The sequence below is a fragment of the Cricetulus griseus genome (genome assembly GCF_003668045.3).
Source record: "Cricetulus griseus strain 17A/GY chromosome 1 unlocalized genomic scaffold, alternate assembly CriGri-PICRH-1.0 chr1_0, whole genome shotgun sequence".
Taxonomy (NCBI): domain Eukaryota; kingdom Metazoa; phylum Chordata; class Mammalia; order Rodentia; family Cricetidae; genus Cricetulus; species Cricetulus griseus.
The window spans coordinates 49,813,843-49,836,453 of NW_023276806.1; the positions used below are offsets into that span (position 1 = coordinate 49,813,843).

The 22,611-nt window shown below is 39.4% G+C and overlaps 2 protein-coding genes across 4 annotated transcripts in view; one reads left to right on the top strand and one right to left on the bottom strand.

The window, feature by feature from the left end:
- Rbm15 (RNA binding motif protein 15) overlaps positions 1 to 22,611 on the top strand; it is a 26,713-nt gene continuing 4,102 nt past the window's right edge. For 2 of the 3 annotated variants that reach the window (XR_004772133.1, XR_004772134.1), the window contains exons 1-3: positions 1 to 3,769; positions 7,873 to 9,441; positions 15,214 to 15,365. Coding sequence is in view for 1 of the 3 variants with exons in the window: in XM_035451914.1 (XP_035307805.1) it covers positions 910 to 3,769; positions 7,873 to 7,895 (2,883 nt within the window). In the remaining 2 variants the exon portion in view is untranslated. Of the gene's footprint in view, positions 3,770 to 7,872; positions 11,082 to 15,213; positions 15,366 to 22,611 lie in introns of those variants that run through there. The other variant, XM_035451914.1, reaches the window with a different exon arrangement.
- Positions 19,387 to 22,611, bottom strand: part of Slc16a4 (solute carrier family 16 member 4) — a 20,131-nt gene continuing 16,906 nt past the window's right edge. Inside the window, 2 exon segments of the mRNA XM_027395446.2 lie at positions 19,387 to 19,895; positions 19,897 to 20,024. Coding sequence (XP_027251247.1) covers positions 19,872 to 19,895; positions 19,897 to 20,024 — 152 coding nt within the window. The 3' untranslated portion in view covers positions 19,387 to 19,871.

Sequence of the window (22,611 nt, forward strand, 5' to 3'; positions counted from 1 at the left end):
ACCCGGGCAGGCGCTTTCTCGCGCACGGGGGTGGGGCTTTTCCAGGCTGCTAACTAAGATGGTGTCGGCTGGACTTCCCGGGACAGCTGCCTAAGGGGATCGAGGGCCAGCAGCCGGAGGGACCACCCGGCCCACTGTCCGGCCCAGACAGCACCGACCGTGCGGAGCCTGCGGGTTCCAGACTCGAAGGACCGAAGCACAGCCAAGTACGCCGTAGGACCTAACAAATGTTTAAGAGAACGCCGAAAGCGCGGGGAGGCGGGCCCGACTCGCTGTCACCGTCTCGCGACAGCTAAGTGACGTCGCACGGCAAGCGCGTGTTCTAGTCTTTCACCTTCAGACGCCTCGGTTTGTGGGCCTACTCCTTTAAGTAAGTGATGGACAGCGCTGTTACCCTATCAGCTTCCTCGCCAACGTCCAATCAGATTTAAACTTCCTCCGGCCGCCGGAGAAGTTGGAAGACTGGGGTCGAAAGGGAGCGAGCGGGCGAGCGAGCTCTTTGTGTCTCGCGAGATCGGGAGAGCCAAGTTTTCAGAAAAAAACGCCAGAACCGAAGTCCGTACTTCCCAAGGAGTGGTTTAAAGGACGTGGCCACGGACCAATGAGAGGAAAGAGGAGGTGGGACCACTGCTTTCGCCGTGCTAGAAGTACCGTTACAGGGCAGACTTTTTGTCCAATCAACGACTCGAGGCTTCGGGTCAGGTGACCGTGAAGTGCGAGGGGCGGAGCTACGGCTGGCGCGAGGAACCGTTAAGATAGACAACGAATATAACCAATGAGGTACGCGGATTAGGGCGTTGGGAACCCAATAACAGCGTCGAGGCGGGCGCCTTCCCGGAGCGCGGGGAGATGTAAAGACGGACAAATAGTTTTTCCAATGAGAAGGCTGAAGAGTGAATTAATTGACCAATGAGGTCTGCGGGGCGGGAGCCTTTGCCGCGGCGGAGTCCAAGATGGCGGCGTGCGAGTCCGCTGTGTGAAACGAGCGCGGGGTGGCGGGTTAGTCAGCTCCGCAGAGACGACCTCCGGCGACCCTCAACAATGAAAGGAAAGGAGCGCTCGCCGGTGAAGCCCAAACGCTCCCGCGGCGGTGAGGACTCCAGTTCTCGTGGGGAGCGGAGCAAGAAGTTAGGGGGCTCTGGCGGCAGCAATGGGAGCAGCAGCGGGAAGACGGACAGCGGCGGGTCGCGGCGGAGCCTTCACCTGGATAAGTCCAGCAGCCGAGGTGGCAGCCGCGAGTATGACACCGGTGGGGGCAGCTCCAGCAGCCGCCTGCATAGTTACAGCTCCCCGAGCACCAAAAATTCCTCAGGCGGGGGCGAGTCGCGCAGCAGCTCCCGGGGTGGAGGCGGGGAGTCACGTTCCTCTGGGGCCGCCTCCTCAGCGCCTGGCGGCGGGGACGGAGTGGAGTACAAGACCCTGAAGATAAGCGAGTTGGGGTCCCAGCTGAGCGACGAGGCGGTGGAGGACGGCCTGTTTCACGAGTTCAAACGCTTCGGTGATGTAAGTGTCAAGATCAGTCACCTCTCGGGTTCTGGCAGCGGGGATGAGCGGGTAGCCTTTGTGAACTTCCGGAGGCCAGAGGACGCGAGGGCGGCCAAGCATGCCAGAGGCCGCCTGGTGCTCTATGACCGGCCTCTGAAGATAGAAGCCGTGTACGTGAGCCGGCGCCGCAGCCGCTCCCCGTTAGACAAAGATACTTACCCTCCGTCGTCCAGCGTGGTCGGAACCTCTGTCGGTAGCCACAGGCACGCCCCTGGAGGAGGTGGAGGTCAGAGATCACTTTCCCCTGGCGGTGCTGCTTTGGGATACAGAGACTACCGGTTGCAGCAGTTGGCTCTTGGCCGCCTGCCGCCTCCACCCCCACCACCATTGCCCCGAGAGCTGGAAAGAGAACGAGACTACCCGTTCTATGACCGAGTGCGCCCAGCTTATAGTCTTGAGCCAAGGGTGGGAGCTGGAGCAGGTGCTGCTCCTTTCCGAGAAGTGGATGAGATCTCGCCCGAGGATGATCAGCGTGCTAACCGGACACTTTTCTTGGGCAACTTAGACATCACTGTGACAGAAAATGATCTAAGAAGGGCTTTTGATCGTTTCGGAGTCATCACAGAAGTGGACATTAAGAGGCCTTCTCGTGGACAGACCAGTACCTATGGTTTTCTCAAATTTGAGAACCTAGACATGTCTCACAGGGCCAAACTAGCAATGTCTGGCAAAATTATAATTCGGAATCCAATCAAGATTGGTTATGGTAAAGCCACACCCACCACCCGACTTTGGGTGGGTGGCCTGGGACCTTGGGTGCCTCTTGCTGCCCTGGCACGAGAATTTGATCGATTTGGCACCATACGAACCATTGACTACCGAAAAGGTGATAGTTGGGCATATATACAGTATGAAAGCTTGGATGCAGCTCATGCTGCCTGGACCCATATGCGTGGATTCCCACTCGGTGGCCCAGATCGTCGCCTTAGAGTAGACTTTGCAGACACAGAGCATCGTTACCAGCAGCAGTATCTTCAGCCTCTGCCCTTGACTCATTATGAACTAGTGACAGATACTTTTGGGCATCGAGCGCCTGACCCTTTGAGGAGTGCTCGGGATAGGACGCCACCCTTACTATACAGAGATCGTGATCGGGACCTTTATACTGATTCTGATTGGGTGCCACCCCCACCACCAGTTCGAGAACGCAGTGCTCGTGCTGCAGCTAGTGCTGTGACTGCTTATGAGCCACTGGATAGCTTGGATCGAAGGAGGGATGGCTGGTCATTGGACAGGGACAGAGGTGATCGGGATTTGCCTAGCAGCAGGGACCAGCCAAGGAAGAGAAGGCTGCCTGAAGAAAGTGGAGGACGGCATCTGGATAGATCACCTGAGAGTGACCGGCCACGAAAACGTCATTGCACTCCTTCTCCTGACCGAAGTCCAGAACTGAGCAGTAACAGAGATCGCTACAACAGTGACAACGATCGATCTTCTCGTCTTCTTTTGGAAAGGCCCTCTCCAATCAGAGATAGACGGGGCAGTTTGGAGAAGAGCCAGAGTGACAAGCGAGACCGTAAAAACTCTGCATCAGCTGAACGGGATAGGAAGCACCGGACAGCTGCTCCCACAGAGGGAAAAAACCCTCTGAAAAAGGAAGAACGTTCTGATGGCAATGCACCCAGTGCCAGCGCGTCATCATCAAAGCAGAAAGCTCCTTCCCAGAAACAGGATGGAGGGACAGCTCCTGTGGCAGCATCCTCTCCCAAACTCTGTTTGGCTTGGCAGGGCATGCTTCTACTGAAGAACAGCAACTTCCCTTCCAACATGCATCTATTGCAGGGTGACCTCCAAGTTGCTAGCAGTCTACTTGTGGAGGGTTCAACTGGAGGCAAAGTAGCCCAGCTCAAGATCACTCAGCGTCTCCGTTTGGACCAGCCCAAGTTGGATGAAGTAACTCGTCGCATCAAAGTGGCAGGGCCCAATGGTTATGCCATACTTCTGGCTGTACCTGGAAGTTCTGACAGCCGATCCTCCTCTTCGTCAGCTACATCAGACACTGCCACCTCTACACAGAGGCCACTTAGGAACCTTGTGTCCTATTTAAAGCAAAAGCAGGCAGCTGGGGTGATCAGCCTCCCTGTGGGGGGCAACAAAGACAAGGAGAACACAGGGGTTCTTCATGCCTTCCCACCTTGTGAGTTCTCTCAGCAGTTCCTGGATTCCCCTGCCAAGGCACTGGCCAAATCTGAAGAAGATTACCTGGTCATGATCATTGTTCGTGGTGCGTCCTAAAGTCCATGTGTAACTTGTATTTACTATTTTGACATGGTTCCTTGTTTTGTGATATGTAATGGGATACAGCATCAGATAAATTTCTTTCAATTAGTTTAGTTGGTTTTTTTATATATATATTTTTGTAAACCTCCTTAAAATAGATATTGGGGCGATTTAGCTATTATTTTAAGTGAAAGGGATGCCCTGAAGGTAGCAAGAGGATGGATTTGCTTTAATTAGGAATTACTTTTCTTTTTCTTCTGGTATTTTTTTTTTCAGTCTCTTGAGTTTAAAAAAAAATCCTCAAAATGATAAAACCTACAACTTTTAGAATCATAATTTGGAGGAAAGAGCCTTTTGTACTGAAAAAATAGTGTGATTGGTGCATAGATAGTTTCTATACTAGAAGCATTAATCAGGTATTCCAAAGTTCAATTATTTTAATCAGGTATTTGAGTATTTTTCTTATTCCCAGAAAGTTTGCTTGCTTTAACATTTATGTCATTAGTTTTTGAGTTTTGTATCCTGTGTATGTAGCTGTAATTGGTAAAAATTGAGGCTTGTGTTATAAACCATTTACATCTTTAGCTGGTCTGCAAGAAATGAGTAAGTGCTTTTAAAATGAGAAGTTTTTGGTAAGTTAGGTGCACAGTGGTGTTTTTATTGACTTTGAGGGGTACAGCAAATACAGTTTTAATTGTGTATACTTCAAAACCAAAAATTAAGTTTTTTGTATCCATTTAAGAAATTTCTGATTCCAGTAATAGAAAGAACAGCTGTCTGCAGGCTTATAAGTAACTCCCCCCCCACTCCCATGGTCATTAATCAAACATCTGAATTACAGATTTTTTTTAAGGTTATTGTAAAATGCCCTTGATATATTTGAAGAAAATTCCTTCATATTTTATCTTCATATTTAAACCAGAGTAGTGGCATTACATTGTTGACAGTGTTTTGAATATCTTTGAAATTTAATGTCTAGTATTCTAGTATTTTGACTGCTCTCTGGCCTTATAGAGGTTTGAAGTGTCAGTGTTAGAAACCCCTTTTTCTTTTTCTTTTTTTCTTTTTTTTGTTTTTTGTTTGTTTGTTTGTTTGTTTGTTTTTCGAGATAGGGTTTCTCTGTGTAGCTTGGAGCCTATCCTGGCACTCGCTCTGGAGACCAGGCTGGCCTTGAACTCACAGAGATCCGCCTGCCTCTGCCTCCCGAGTGCTGGGATTAAAGGGATGCACCACCAATGCCAGGCTTAGAAAATCCTTTTTTATTTGATTTCTCAGGTGTTTAAAAAAATTAAACACCTGCTCAGAACTCACCCACCCCACCCAAAATAAAAAGCTGAGGATACATGGCATCTGGTACTTAATGAGGGCTTCTGCTACTTAGTATTGTTTGTTTTATGTGCTCTTCTGCCACTATTTGTGATGTCTAAGTCCATTATTAAATATGATTTTCTTCCCCAATTTAAGTACTGAGGATTTCAAGTAGGGTTTGGTATTTAGTTATGATTAGGAACTTGAGTTTTTGGATCATGGTTGTTTTATATTCTGTGAAAGTGACTTACTCAAAGCCTTGCAGAGCCCAACTGTTTTCTTTCTGTTATCAAAGCTGGTAGATTTGAAATAGCATCAATAATAACCCAGAGAAATGTTACATGATTTTAATTTTTCATTGTGACAAGTGTATAATTCATGTCAGTCTGAGAGCCTCATCACCTACTACATCATACTTTTGTTTTTCACTGTTTATAATTTTTATATTAATTTGGAGACTTTTGAGAAAAAGAATGTACTAGGCTTATGAGCACAAGGCCCTTAGTGTGCCTATAGGAAAAATACCTGAAATCTACAACGAAGACTTTGGGTGTCTTTTGTTTCCAAGAACAGTAGTTGGCATGAAATAGACATCTATTCAGAAGCTGATGCGAGTATAGTCAGAGTACGTGGAGTTTAAGTACAGTTTTTAGTTAGGTAGATAGATTTTTTTTCTAGTTTAAATAATTTCACTAGCCATTAACCTTTTAATATTTTTTGGTAAGATAGTTGGGCAAATGATTTTGTTGTTAGAGAGTGAAGTCTGTGACATCTAATTTTACTATTAATCAAATGTGTTGTGATGGTTTTCCTTTTTTAAAAACATTGTTGGTTAACACCTTATTCAAGAGTACCAATTTTTGTTCCATGTTTGAACCCTTATCTGACAATGCTACGTTGTTTTGTTAGATCTGATCAATTAGTGCTTCAGTGTTTTTGAAACAGTGGCTTGATGCCATTTCCAAATATATGTATTATGTAAATTAGTTTGGTGCTTACCTACAAAGTGCCATCATCTTATTTGTGTTGCCCACTCTTGTGCAGGTTCATAATATCTGGCAATTAGCACTTAAACCTTCAGAATTTGATTGAAAGCAGCTTAAAACTGTTTCTAAATCTCATTGGCTGTATCAGAATCCCATATTGGATATTCTTTTAAAACATTATTTTATGCATATGGGTGTTTTGCCTGTATGTATGTCTGTATACCACATGCTCATTGCTCTTCCAGAGGACCCAGGTTTGGTTTCCAGCACCTAATCCTAGGGGATCCAACACCCTCTTCTGGCCTTGGGATACTCATTTTAACAACACATTTTTTTGTTTTTTGTTTTCTTTCTTTAATGACTAGTACTTTAACTTTTTTTTCTTTCTCCTAAAATGAATGGAAAGAAAATTTCTTAAGTATGCTATTTATTAAATATACTGGTAAAAATAAAATTAAGACTTTATTGATCACAGCTTCAAAGTTTTTGGAAAGTTAAGCAATCACTCAGCTTCTAGCAAATGGTTCTACTTAATTGTGGAGTAGTATTTTGCTGGTTGTAATAGGGATTCCTTCTGTAAAGTATTTTTCATCCAGAAACCTAAATTTTTAATGTGTACTCGTACACTATCAAACTGAAGATAATTTTCCTTTTAGAATTAACCTCTTAAAAGTACATCCTCTGGCTTAAATAAGCTTTTCTTATATTTTGAAGGTGATATACTTACTCTCTTTGTGACTGATTCACTTAGTTATTTCATACAAAGAGGTAAAAGGTGTTTTGGTGTTTTTCAGAGTCAGACATTTCTAGGTTTATTTAAAAACTATGTTCACTGACAACTTTTTTAAATAGCTTTTTTTTTCTGGTAAAATTGCAGGCATAGTTTGAACTGTAGTTTGTATCCATATAAGAACCATTTACCAAAACTTCTGTAGTAACAGAATTATGAGATCCTCTATGGAAAAGGGCCTTAATGACTTATGTGGGGGGAAAAATGGAGACAATTTCTGGACGTTTTCCCCCTGTGTTTGTTACAACGTCTGATTTTTTGAAATAAGAGTAAGGTATGAGAACAAAAACCAGAGTAAGGCCTGTTAACTTTGTAGTTAGAGTGATATCCTTAACGGTGGGAAATAATTCCAGGTAACTACAGTAAAATGTTAAGTTTGATGAAGAGTTCTTAAGTGTATAATTTGAACCGAATTGAAAAGTATGAGTACTGAAGTGTTTTCTGACTATTCAGCAAATTGTATGTGTATTTCCTTAACAGAAAGTAACACCTACTGTCTTGGTGACATAGGTAAAGGTGGTTTGTAAATGGCTTTGTAGCTTTGACCCCTTTCTGCAGTCATGGAGTAATAATCTTTGTCTCCATATAAATTACAAAATAAGCATAGAGGGGTCGAAAGTTTGTCTAAACTCCATCTTTCTATTGTTACACTTTTTTAGTTATATTTAGAAGATACTGGTAATTATAAGTTGGTCATAAATTTGCTTTTCCTGAACATTTGGCCATGTGTTTAGTCAGTTATTTGAGGATAAAGGATATTTTCAGTCCTATAGTCCTTGATGACAGTCTTTAAAAAATACAAATCAGATTCTACTGTTTTACTTGTTATTTGTGTATTCATATAGTAAATTCATTTCAAGGTTTGTGCCAGTGGATATTATTGGTGCTTTTTGAAGTTAAAGTGGACTATTCAGGAAGGTCTTGTTAATACTATGTTCATCTATAATGGCATAGGGGAAATATATATATTTTTAATACTGTAAACGTTTGTACTGAATAACCTTTTTTTCCCCCTCCCGCAAGCAAAACTGGTGAACAGCGGATGAAGATACGGAATTCAAAGCTCTAATGGACCTTTTTGAAGAGAAGTTGTGGCTTATGTGGAGTTTACATGGGCCTCTGATGGAAGAAAGCTAATCTGTTTAGTATTTTGTGCATTTTACTAAAATGGCAGCTTAACATTGTGTATCTGCTATTGTGATGCCAATGCCGGTGTTTTAAGTGGAAAAATGACCTCTTTGCTTTGTGCTGTGTACACAAGATTTCTGGAAAAGTAAAGAAAAACCCTTTTTATGGCTCACACAGCTTAAAAGTAGCTGTCACTCAAACATGGGCTCACAGTTGAGCTGCTTTTGTTTTATTCTAAATAAATTGTTTCTTTTGAGGAAAATGTTTTTCTGCCTGGAAGTGAATTGACGGCAAACCTTGACCCCTTTGTTTGCAGCGGAGGGGGTACTTGCTGCTGCTCAGATCTTGTATGTCTTGAGCAAGAAGCAGGGAGACCATCAATTTCGTTTTGACTATCACGGTGTGTCAATTCTGAAGGATCATAGTGTTACAGTGACCCCTTTTGTTTGCAGTGAAGGGGATCCTTTGCTTCTCGGTCCTCAACATGATGAGGGTGCTGTTTGCTGGCGTGCAAGAAGCCGGGGCAAGCACTCTAAGCCTCACCACAGTGCTCGAGTCGGGGGCTTTGCTGGTTTGAAGAGCCGGAGTTCCTGAAATTTAAGTTTTGATTTATTTTGTTCACCCATCACGTTTGGCTTTAGTTTCATTTTTTAATTTGAAGAAAAGTTTGAAATTGCATTATCTTGCACTTTTAACATTTGCACCAAATTGCCAAAAGAAGGAGAAATGCTCCGGTTGCTTTTTAAATGTTAATGATGATGTTAATAAAGCCTTTCCTGACACATTTGAGGAGCTCCTCCATCTCCAGGGGCTTCTTACCAGAGTTATGCAGTGATGATGGGTTTAGTTCTGAATGGATGAAGAGTTCCTGAGAGCTAGCGTTTGTAATTAGAACCGTTACTTGGTATCTGTGCCTTATTTGACCTGTGGTTCCACATGCCTTGGATGTGCATGCATCGTGACGGTTTCATAGGTACGAACGCACACTCAGGCCCAGTCACTTCGGTTGGTAGTACAGATTGTGAGGAAAAAATGGAGGCATCCTTAAGGAGGAGAAAGTGTTTGCCTTTAGTTCCTGCATTATCCTGTACAGGGGCTCTTGAGCTTTGGAAGCCTGCTCCCAGTACAGGAGAAAAACTCCCCTGTTTGCAGCAGAATACTTCAGTGCACAGTGACAACGCTGGAGTTCAAGAGGAAGCCAGCAATTCTGCACCTTTGGCTTCAGACACCATGGTTGTTTGCCAGTTTTAAACTTAACTAGTTACAGACGAAGACCACCTTGGCATGCAGGCTTGTTTGGGCTTGTTTTGAATTTTAACCTCGGATGGAAGAGCCCTAGTGCTGTCTTGTCTCCATGCGGGATGGTGATTGCTAGGCAACAGGTGATTATCAACCAAGGATGCCACGGTTATACTCTGCAAGGTGGTGTTCCAGTGGTAAACAGCTGTATAAACTTGTAAACAGGTAAGACGGTTTTTTAGAGGTCAAAAATATAATTCCTAGGGTGAGGGTGTTTAATGATTCGATTATGTTTCTCTGCTTGGAAGTTTCTAGACACTGCTGCTAACAAGTGCCTTCCCCTCACTTAGTTGTTTACCAAATTCTACAGCTTTGTACTTGATAATTGTTTTGTATTTTATTTTTGAGTGTATTTTATCATCTGAAAAGAAAATTTTAATGTGGGAGCCAAAGTGCTAACATTTTGATTATGGACTTGAGCCTTGGTATCTTAAAGATTTTACAGTTCCATTACCCTTGGTGTTCACCTTTTATTGTGATTAATGGTACAAGAGGACTTACAGTTATTAAAACAATCAAGGATGTTTTTTATTGGAAATTACAGATACTATATCCAAAACGGTTTTATGTATATTTTTTGTCCTGTCTCTCAAAGAGATTGACTATGAAATTTGAGGCAACTGCAACTTGAGGGAAATGAATAGGCAGTGTTGAAAAGTCTGACTTTAGTCTTAACCATTTTTATTGTCTAGTTATCCTAGTAGCCTCAGGGCCCTCTGTGCACATTAATCAGCTGTGGGCAAGCACAGCTTTCTTTGTGTATATCATACAACTTCTTCACTTCACTTCGAGTGGGATCAGAAATTTTGAATTGTTCATAGATATAGAGAATCTGGTAACTACAGTAGCTAGTCTATACTGGCTTACTTTCCCCCATAAGTTTGTTTGGGCTCCATGGATGGTTTAGCAGCACAGCTTAAATATCTGATAAAAACTGCTTAAAACACTGATACAGTGAGAAGGACAAAATGAGAAAACCAGGGCTTTTCAATTGTTTTTAACCCAAGTTTGCTTATGAGTGATTTACTTTAGGCTTTGCTAATTGAGCTCTTCTTTGTACATCTAAACAGTTTTTACCTGTTGGAAATGCCAGTTTTCATTGCATTTTCTCTCTTGCTAGTCTTTTAAGTAGTTTATCAGTAGTTAACTGTGTATATTTAGGAAGATTATGTTGCATTGCTCATGCACTTCTATGCGTTTAACTTTCTGAAGTCTCAGACTTCATCTCAAGAAGGAGGGGAAAGTGTTTCAAATCAGCATTTTTTATGTATTATATAAAACCATATGCAAAATGGGAAGGTACACGGTATAACACTGTTTTGAAATTATGGTATTCATGAAATTATCTGCATTGAAGGAAAATTAACTGATGGAATGTTCTGATTTTAAAATGTGGAAACTGCTCTTTTAACTTATTTGTATGGTTTCCCAGTGTCTTTAGAATAATCTAGATGTAGCATATTGTCCTAGGACACTTCTGAATTGATTAGAGTTTATTTTTTAAAAGCTTAGCAATGTGGTTAAATTGAAAATAAGTATTGCCTTAAGTAAAACAACCTAGATTTTATAAATTGCTGTTTCCATAGCTTAAATCAGTTGGTTACAAACTTTTTGTTTACTTAGGCTTTTTTTTTTTTTTTTTTTTTGAGATGGTCTTCTTGTTTATGAAGCCCAGACTGGTCTCAAACTCAAGATCCTTCAGCCTCTGCTTCTCTAAGTGCTAAGATTACAGGCATGTGACACCACATCTGGCTTCAGAACATCTTATTAATAACTTGGGTCTAGATTAAATTTTTTAAATTCTGTTTTATGTGCATTGATCTTTTTGCCTGCATGTATGTCTGTGTAAGTGTGTTGGGTATGAACTGAAGTTGTAGACTGTGAGCTGCCATGTGGGTGCTGGGAATTGAAACCTGGTCCTCTGGAGGAGGTCAGCGCTCTTAATTGCTCTTAACAGCTCCCCTAGTTTTAAATTCTTAACAGGGATTTATTGAATGGCAAATTATCTTCAAACTTCAGACAAGCTCAGTCTTGGCAGAAAAAAAAGGGGGGGTGTTCTGAGTTTCAACTATGATTCAGCTCAAGTGAATGTAATATTCATCTTCCCGCTGAGGTTTTTAATAGTTTGAGTATTGACTGTATATTAGGAACCAAGAGTCTGAGAGTTGGAAATGAAGAAAGTATCAGGTAGTTTCTACCACTGTAACAGTTTATTCACTGAATAAGGAACCTAGGTATAAAGAGATAGATGTTCAACCACCAGGGAAAAGTTTAGTAGAGTTTAAGATAGTTGGAAAGATTTAACAGATGAGTTGCCAAGGATTTTATTTTTTGTGGGTGATAATTGTATATAACAAAATGAATAGGTTTCTGAAGTTGGAATGGTTAAGAAAGGTTTAACAGAAATATTGAAAGAGAATGTGAAGTGGTAGAGGGAATTTGTGATGGACAGGTTAGGCAGACACATGAATAAGAATATGGTAATTTGGTGAATGGAAAAGATAAAACAGACTAAATCCTGGAAAAAATAGTATGATGATTGGGTCAACAGAAATAGGAAATTCCGAATAGCAAACAAATTTGAGGAAGTGGGAGTGGAGACGGATAATCAGTTGCATCTTATTGATGGCAACCACTTACTAAATATAAATACTTAACACCAAGCATTCTGGAGAGTGCTGTACACACATTGCCTTATTTACGTTTTCTACATTCTAATCTGAAACTGTGGACCCAGGATTCTAACCATGCCTTTAGGGCTCTCAAGATCATTAATTTTGCCTCACTACTACCCTCACTCCAAGAGGCCAAGGATAGTATTAAACTTGAGAAAATGTGTTGGCAGTTAATTGCAAATGATACTGTACTAACATTTGCAATATCTTCGAAACAGGCTCTTTGCTCCTTCATTCTGTTACGTTTGAGGGTCGGTGGGCTCTGTGTTGAATAACACTGTACTGAGAGCATAGAGTGCTGAGCTATAAAACCAAGAGTCATGTGTTTGAAAAATGAGAAAAGAAGATGGTACTTGAAAAGAAGTATAGGTAGGAGATCAAAAAATGTTCTGTTTCAGAGCTGAGAAGAGGAGCTTCTAGAAGATAAGCTTAAAATTGAGTAAACCGAACAAAACTGGATGCTGTGGCACATGCCTCTAACCTCAGCACTTAGGAGGCAGGATAGAGTTTAAGGCCAGTCTGCAATATTGTATGGCAGTCCCCTCTTGCAAAATGAAATAACAAAATATTGTCATTAAGTAGCAGTTTTATAATCTTTTATTTCTTCAAGGTACTTATTCTTGCTTAGTATCTGAGTTTTGCCTCATCAACAAGGATTGGGGATGTATGTAGCTCAGTGACTGAGCACTTGCCATAGAGGACATAAGGCCCTTGGTTTGATCCCCAGACATTAAACCCAACACATGCACACAGAGGTGGTGGGGAAGAAATTCTAAAGTGATGTCAGAAAAGTTGTATGTCTTCACTAAGTGAAACATAACAAGAACTTTATTGAGGTATCTTGAGTTATCCGATATTAATATCAAAATAGTATGATTGAAGTCTGAAGATTGAAAGCATTTCTGTTTGTGTGTACACACACATGCATTAATGGGTCCAGGGAAATTAGCATTTCAGATTCCCTATAAAGATTATGATTATATTCTTTTGGGATTTGTTTACTGTGGTTTTTTTGTTTGTTTGTTTTGTTAGTTTGATTTTGTTTTTAAAATTGGGACTGAAGAGAAAGCTCAATGGTAAGGGTACTGGTTGTTCTTCCAGAGGACAAAGCTTCCATTCCCAGCCCTCACATGGCAGCTCACAGCTATCTGTAACTCCCATTCCTGGGGATCTGATGACCTCCTCTGACCTTGGGCGCAAGGCATGCACATGGTGCCCAGACATAAAAACAGAACATCCATCACATATAAATGGATGTACATGGTATGTGTGTAGGCATACGTGTGAAGGTGAGAGGACAACTTTGTGGAGTTGCTTTTCTTTGTCTAACTTTTTATGGAATCTTTTGACTGAACTCTGGTTACCAGACTTTCATAGCAAATGCCTTTACCCACTGAACCAATCTTAATGGTCCTCTTTAGTATGTTTTAAATTTTATTTTGTGGCGATCAGACCAAGGCTTTTTGCATGCTTAAGTATGTCTATACCATTGAAGTTTCACTTAGTTTTCTTTATAGTCATACAGGTTTTACTTTTTTTTTTTTTCAGGTTTTATTTCTTATGACTTTTAACTGTTAGACCACCCTGTGTGTTCAGAATGGTCATCCTCCTAGTTCATCATCATTCGTTGCTTGATAGTCTTTCTGTTTTATTAAAACATCATGGCAATTTTCATTGTTTCTGAAGTATGCTTTCTGTACTTACAACTTGCAATTTTTAGTGGTAGCAAATTTTCATTCTAAAATTTAAAGGATCTAGTTGAACATGGTGGCTCAGGCTTTTAGTCCTTACACTCCAGAGGCAGAAGCAGGTGGATCTCTTGAGTTTGACGCCAGCCTGATCTACACTAAGTCCAGGCCATCCAGGAATACGTAATGAGACTGTCTTTAAAAAGAAAAAACTTAAAGAGTCCTTGCATTAAATGGCTGTCATCTTTGCAAAACAGATTTTTTTTTAAATTTTATAAATTGTGTAAGTCTTCATGATTTATCAGGTAACTGGTGAATTTCCTTTTTACACTGGAAAAGGACTTAATTTTCTTTTTTTATAGATGAGCTTGTTAGTGTACCTGTGTTAATAGTAGAACTATCATAAGCAAAATTTAATGGTGAGGTGCTTTGTGTTTTTGTTACATATTTTAGCACATTGAAAAACCAGTATCTCATATAGTTGCATTTTAATATATAGAAATTGAATATTAATAGTTTTACTTGTCTTCCAAAATGAGTATCGTATAGTTTAGTGTGGATTTTTTGTTTGTTTTTAGGCAAGTACCTTGTAGCCCAGGCTGGCCTAAAATTCTCCATGTAGCTCAGGGGGACTTGCAGCATCTCTCTTCGTGTCTCTACCTCCCACGCCCTGGGATATGCTATCATTCTTTGTTTGTAAAAACACACCAGTAAGCTGTACTCCTTAATCAGGATATTTCTGCATTCTGTAGTAGAGTTCTCAACCCTGATTATACATAAGAACCCCTTGAGGAACTTTGGGAATTTTAATTCCAAAAACTAAGGTTCTTCCTCAGATTGATTGGAATTGGGGTAGATAGAGTGATTCTGCAAAGCCTCAGGGATTGTTTCTCCTTTGTTCTAAGTATACAGGTGACTCTACTGTGCTATCATTGCTGAGAGCTATTGCTCTAGAGACAAAGTTTATACATGCTCAGAAATACAAACCTTTTAAGAATTGTTGGAAAACAAAAAGATGCAGTACAATCATGGTTTAGTACAATATGTATATTGCTTAACTTCTAGGATCCCTGCTGCCAAAACTGGTCACAGCACAATAGTATTATATTAATATCACTTGAAAGATTGTTAGAAATGTAGAATTGTTGTGTTCCACCTCAGACCTGGTGGGTGGGGTGGAGTCATGGGTACATTAAAATTGGGCAGATGCTAGCATGTGGGGGAGGCACTGGGTTTGAGCCCTGACACCATGTACAAACACAAAAGTTTAAGAAACTGCTTTTGATCTAGATACATTTACGATATAGATTGATTTATCCTCAGAGATTGGTTTTTAGTGGAGAATTAAGTAGATCAGGGATTTTGTTGTAGGTTGTTTGTTGATGTTTTGAGACACCCTTTTTTGTTTGCTTTCCTTTAGGGATGACTGAAGTGCATATGTATATTAACCTTTAAACAATATTGAATTCCTCTCTTTACTTTTTAAATTGCCAAGTTTAAAGGTAGCCTTTTAAGTATGGTAATTGGTTAAACGTCTCTCTTTTTTTTTTTTTTCCTCCTGGGTTTCTTTTTAGGAACTACTGAAAAAACCTATAGCTGACTTTTGGATATGACTTTATTACTCAACAACTAAAAGATGAGTTCTAATTGCCAGACTTCTGAAACTGGCATTGTCCTCCTGTTTTTATAGAAACTGGGTTGGAAGTCAGCTGCACAGAGGGAAAGGGTAAGTTTCTTTTAATTCCATATTATAAACCCATATCTTACCAGCTATGGCCTGGTATCAGTTTCCACATAAGAGTGAGTGTTAAAGTATTCTCAAATAGGATCTACTAATTTTTACTTGAAAGGAAACTGACATCAAGTCATTAAACATATTGAGGGTTTAAATATGGATTTATTTTTCTAGTGTCTCTGGCTTCACATTTCTTAAAGGAGTGAACTCAACAGAATTAATCCCTGTCAGTTTAGTTTTTTACTCAATGGGGGGGGGGGTCCACTATATTGAATTTTTTTTAAGTCCTATTCTGTTATACCTTTCTGGTAAGTGGAAAGTAGCATATAGAATATGTTTGAGGGCATTGTAAAAATATGCATGGATTATGTCTCTTTGTAGAGGTCCGGTTCTCCCATTATGAAACAAGTTCTATTCTACTGACCAGTTCTTAGCCTCTTTTCTCTTTTAGCTAAAGGATGAGTTCCTCTCTTGGGGCATATACACATGTTCTCATCTAGGCTCGGACCTATTTGTAGATTTTAAAACACCTGCCATTTGGTGAGTCATCCTATTGCTGTGGCTTCAGAGGGCTTTACTAGACAGCTGTAGAATTTAGACATGAAGTTTACTTGATAATACAAACTACAATTTACAGGTTGGTGTGTTTAAATAACATTAAAATCTGCTAGCTTTCAGGTGGAAAGACAGTCTGAGCTCTTCTTGCTTTTAAAAATGATATTAAAGGATATATTATTACATATCATTAAAAGAATAAAGTGACCTTTTCACCACTAAAAGAATAAATAAATAAATCTTTAAAAATCTAGGGAACCCCCTTCTGACCAGCCTAAATGGTCACTCTGATCCTAGCTCATTTTCTACATTCCTAGAAAGTCCTCACTAAAGTTTAGGGTTTTGTAGTGTAGTGTTTGGGCTTTGTTTTGTGTTCTAGCAAAATCTTACTATAAAATCTAGGCTAGTCTCAAGTTGTTGACAGTCCAGCCTCATTCTTCTGAAAGCTGAGGTTGTGGGCAATGTATCACCACACCCTACTGCTAAGTTGTCACTGCTCATTGTTTTGTACTGAAAGATTTCACAGTACAATAGCTTCTGCTGGAGTAGATCAAGGTGTGGGAGTCTCATTGTGTGTACTCAGGCTGGCCTGGAACTCAGGAAGATCCTCCTGTGTCAGAGTACTAGAATGCATGTTTGGGTTTGTTTGTTTTTGCTGTTTGTGTGTCTGGTGGTTAAGGAAGCCAGAAAGATGGCATCCGATCTCCTGAGACTGGAGTTAGAGATAGTTATGAACTTCCATGTGGGTGCTAGGAATTGAACTTCAGTCCTCTGGAAGAACAGCCAGTGTTCTTAACCCTCCAGCCCTGAGAGGTTCATCTTTTAAAAATAAAAATTACTTGTCCTCTATTCCTTTAGTGATTCTAAGCAATGCTTGTCGTCCCCGTCCCAGTAATAAAATAATAACTTTAAACATTCTAAAAGCTGATAAGCTGATTCCATATAACTTGGTTATTTTTCATTGCTGTTTTTAAGAACACAGGTGCTAAATGTGTTTCAACCTGAGTGAATTTTTGTGGCAAAATGGATTTAACCAATGGTTCAAGGGCATTTGCCACTGGGAGACTAAAAAATTATTATAGCTATTCATTTATTCACTTGTTACCTTCTAGAAGTTGCATTGTTATTACACCGTAGCAGGTAATCTCTGATAATGGTTGTGGTTTTAATTTTAAGGAGCGGGTTTATTTTTAGTATAGTTTTAGTTCAACTTTGAGCTAAAACAAATTTATAACTGTTTCAGTGAATTTCATTTGTATAATTTGTTGGTACTTGCCAAGAAGTAAAGGTAATATAAAAGAAGAATGGGGAGATTTTGTGTTGATTGTGTAAACTCTGACTTCACTATTTACTGAATATTGTTTTTTTGATGTTTTAATGCTCATTTGGAAAATGAGCACTACAGATAAAGCACTACAGACAACTGAAGGTTGTGTGCAGATTAAGATTAGGTAGTATGCTGGGTGGTCAACATCTCACGCCTTTAATCCCACCCAGCAGGTGGATCTGTGAGTTCAAGGTCAGCCTGGTCTATACAGGTCCAGGACAGGCAGGGCTGCACAGAGAAACCCTGTCCTCTCCCCATCCCAGACCATCTCCCTAAAAAAGATTAGGCTAGGCATAGTGGCACATGCCTGTAGTCCCAGCCCCCAGGGAGGTAGAGGTAGGAAGTTCAGAAGTTCAGGGTCATCCTCAGCTACTAGTGTTTCAGACTAGCCTGAGCTACAAGAGACCCTGTCACAAAAGACCCTATAAATACATAAGTATATGAAATTAGATACTTTATACAAGATATCAGCTAGCTGAAAACTGTGGTGTGTGTCTGTAATTCCAGCTATTCAGGAGGCTGAGGCAAAATTGAGGGCTACATAGAGAATTTCATACCAAGGTAGACAATTTTATGAGAACCTGTCTGAAAATTAAAAAAAAATTATGTACATACTGTGGTGACAGTTATATTACTAGATGTTGACATATACTGATTTTCTTCTGTACCCATACACCCTGTAATTTTGTGTGTGTGTGTGTGTTTGTGCCTCATAGGGATTTCTTGAGGAAAGGGGGAAATATTCAGTGAATGTTGTGCTTTTCTTAAACTGCATATGCATTTGGGGTGGTATTCCTATATTACAGATTCCTGGAAAGGAGTTATGTAACATTATATTACTAAATAAAATGATAATACAGTAAATGAATAGAAATAGTAAAATTGTATTAAAATATAATCTACGTATTAGTTGAAGAACTCTTTAGCTTTCTAAGTCTGGGGGTTTATTTAGACTTGCTTTGGGGGGGTGGGTGGGTACTTTCTTTGTTCTTTGAAAGTGGGTCTCAAAACAGCCTGGCCTTTAACCTAATGACCCTCCTGCTCCCTGCCTCCAATTTTGGAGGTTCTAAGAGTACAGGTATATACAGTTTCCTTGTATGAGATTCAGCTTTTCTCAGTTCGTATTGTCTAAGTTTTGAGGGCCTTACTATCAGTAGGATGAAGAACTTGTGTAAGATTGATAAAGCCTGTCTTAGTTAAGGTAATTTGGAATTCTTTAGTTGGTCTTAATGTTTGCTGAGACGGGAAAGAATCTAGGTTGTTGAAGTCTTTTGAAAATAATTCTTCTTCAAAATGGAAAGGAAAATTTAGAGTGGTTCCTATTGGTTTTATCCTTTTGACATAGAAGGCAGAAGAAAGGAAAGTAGTTACTGTTTATGAAAGATATTCTACTCAGAAAGTATATTTTCCTCTAATCTTCACAGAATAATCTATGAGGAAGGTAAATGGTGATATTTTCATTTTACAAAGGAGAAAGTTGGGTTTTAGATGTTGAGCAACTTAGGAGATAATAACAAATGACAGAGCTGCTTGTGTGAAAGGGGTCTTTTTTTTTTTTTTAGACTATTTTATTTTTATTTTATGTATATGGGTGTTTTGCCTACATGTATCTGTGTTTACTTTAAAGCTAGACAGACAGGGAGCTGGAGATGTAGCTTAGTGGTAGTGTGCTTGCTATGCTGCCAAGGGTTCGGTCTCCAGCACTGTAAATGTAGATGAAATTTCACAAGTTGGGAAAGTTGTTGCATTTGAGTATTGAATGAGTCAGATTATAATCGGTAAGTAGGAGTGGACCCGGTCAAAGAAGGGAAGCTGCTGGAATTATATAGCAAATGACAAAGTTCTCAAAAAGGCTTATTTGGAAAGTGTCAAGGTGTGCATCTTGCAACCAAATTAAAGCTTTCAGTTTAGGGTTTTTCTTTTATTTATTTATTTATTTATTTATTTATTTATTTATTTATTGAGGGGGGTCTTTATTAAGGAAGCAGATGTTTGAAAGCAGAGAAGAGTGAAGGGTGGAATAATAATAGTTGGAACATTCTGAAAGATTTTAAGGGAGGTTGTGTTGCAAGTAATTAAATGTGAAAAGATAATACTGTATAGATGGACAGTAATAGTAATCAAATGATCTTCAAATAAAGATTATTTTATTAAGTTTCAGTTTTGTTGGCAGTTCACTAGAAATTTAAGAGACAAAATAATCAATAAACAACAATAAGCTTGTTTTGGAGGGTATTTACCATTTTTGTCACTAAGTAAGGCTTTATTCAGATTCTAGAGCTCTAGTGAGTCAATTACTATATTTATATTTAAAGAAGTAGTTTACAGTTGTCACAGTTTGGTGACAGACTAACCATAGCACAAATGAAAGTTTGGACTTATAGTACATTCTGACTTTCATTTAATAGGTAAGGTAGCAGCTTCAACTGATTCAATTTTTAGCCTGTTTGATTAACAATTTAAGTTGCTATTTTCCCACCGGTTGAACATTCCTGGCAGTGCTAGTAAAGCAAGAAGGAATCTTAAAAATTATGTCTTACATTCTCAGTTTTACAAAGATTTTTCTCTAAACTTTTGTTTCTAGTGGCTTGTTTAGATTTTCTTTTGTTAAGCTCTTACTTGATTGTAGTCCTTCGAAGGTTCAGACTGTTTACTTTTCCATCTTTCAGCCAGTGGTACAAAGAAAAGGGAGACTGAAGAGAGGAGATAGCAGGTGCCGGAGAAGTAGAAAGAGCCAGTGTATGTCTGTGTATAATCATAGATCCATCCTGGAAGGAAGGAGTGATTTCTGTTAGTGAAGTGACCTCTTCTCATAGTTTTCAAGCAAGTCTTAGACTTTGAAGGCAGGGGCCTCCTCTGCTCAGTCTGTATTATGAGCCACTAGAATTAATACAGCTTCTCACCTGTCTTCCTTGAAATGGAATCATTTTCATCTGAGTAGAAACTTGCATCATTAAAAAAGTCAATGTGGACTCAGAAACATGTCTTAGGGTGGAGATTGGAGAAAATTAAAACTTCATTTTATGATACTCTTTCAAGAAGACTACTCTTTTCTTACAAGGAAAGTAATCATGAATAACTTTCTTCAAAGAAAAAGGAGACCAAATATTCTTTCCTTTACTGAGCTAACATTTGAGTATTTATCGTGTTCCTGAAAATATGTTACACATCAAGATAGTACTGAGCCAAATAAGCATGGTCCCTGTCCTCATAGAGTTTATAGTTTAGCGGGGAAATAGATATTAGCCATTTAAGTGATATTTGGTAAATTCTATGAAGGGAAGCCTTGGGGGTTATGAGATCACATGAGAAGGGGCTATTTGGTAAATGTGATGAAGGAATTCTTAGGAAATCTAAATAGTGGGTGTGTGGGCACACATGTGCAGACAGTGGATGAAGGCCCTGGAGCATGGTAAGGAAGCCCTCTGCCACTGAGCTGCGTTCCTAACTGAATGCCCTTTCAAATAATAGAAGAAGCCTTGCAGTCTTGTAATCAGTGGTATATACTAGAACTTAAGTAAAACATCTTAAAAATGTTTGTTTCACTGTGTGATAACAAGTCAATGTTTAAATGCCCATGTAAAAGTCTATACCATAACGGTGGCCGTGGCAGTGGCACACACCTTTAATCCTAGCACTCAGATGGTGGAATCAGGTAGATCTCTGTAAGTTTGAGGTCAGCCTGCTCTACAGAGTGAGTTCCAGGACAGCCAGGACTACAGAGAAACCCTGTCTCAAAACAAACAAACAAACAAAAAAACAAAAACAAAAAAGAAAAGTCTATACTCTGGAAACATCTTAGTGTTATATGCCTATATGGTTCTGGGTTTGGAGATGATAAACTGATAGAGAGGTAGGAGTACTCTCTGTACTTAAGTTTTTGGTTTTTCTATCCTCCCCCAACTCATTTGGTATAATTGTTTATTGCCTTTTCTTCATTTTCTTATTTAGCTCTGACTTTCAGGGTTTGGGGTGTTGTTCTTTGGTTCTGAGATTGAACCCAAGGCTGCATGTGCACATATGCTAAGCATGTGCTCTACTGCTGAGCTACACTCCCAGACCCTTTGTTTTGATAGTTTTACATTTCCTATTTTTAATGTATTCATGAATGGAATGTTTTATAGCCTTTTAAATTCAGCTCACTTTAAGGAGTTTGTTCCTTAAAATGATTAGTGACAGTTAAATGTTTCTTTTTGGGGAGGTAAGTTGAGGGAGTAGAGTAAGGTCAGCTAGGATGAGTCTTTGTATTCTGTGGATGTGACTGACCTATAACTTTCTAAGAAATCGTTGACTGAGCTATGGAATTTTCTAGATAGGAGAGAAAATGGAACAGCAACACCTCCTCTTATGCATGCATGTATGTGCACTGTGAATTTCTGAGTGGGTATCAAATGTTAGCATTATAGGAAAAGACTAGGGGTTCTTGATAGCAATGTAGATATTTCTGGTAGATGTCAAAGGGCACAGGTGAAAATGGGTTCAAGAGAAAATTATAAGCTTTTTGATTTACACACACACACCTTTTAAAGAGAATCATGTCTGAATCATTAAAGATTAAAATATTTAATATTTTTATCCAAGAAGAATAATTTGGCATATTTCAAGTTGGATGAAATAATTTGTTTTGAATGGTCTACCTATTTCTACTTGGTAATTGAGATTACCAGTATCTTTAAAATTCTAATTGAATCCAAAGCCAGATATATAATCTTTAATTTTTAATGGTGGACAAAGGTTCATTACTCTAAGTAGATGTTTTAATACCGATCAAGCTTGAATTTTTAACTTACCTAGGAGCCACTTAAATCTAAGCTTGTTTATTATGACTAATGAGGGTTGATCTTATTCAGGATACTTTTTTAACATATGCATAATAAGGTATCTTAGGCATGGGACCCAAGTCTAATTTTTAAAGTTTACTCATTTTATGTGTACATATTTTGCCTACATGTATGTATGTGTGTGTACCATATATACATGTAGGTAGGTAGGTATGTATGTGTGTATGTATGTATGTATGTATGTATGTATGTATGTATGTATGCCTGGTGCCTTAGAGATCAGAAGAAGACATGGGATCCAGTAGAACTGAGTTATGGATGCTTGTGAACCACCTTGTGGATGCTGGGAACTGAACCTTGGCCTTAATTTCTGAGCCATCTCTCCATCCTCCTGAAGATAATTTTATATAATACTTTTACTATTTTTGTGCGTGAAACAAACTTATGGTAGGAAATTTACCATTGTGACAATCATGTCATTACCTTCAAAGATATATTATTTTGAGTTTAAAGATGCTCAACCAACACACTTTGTATGTGCCTTTATGAGTCATGGAAAAGGGAGTTCACTGTC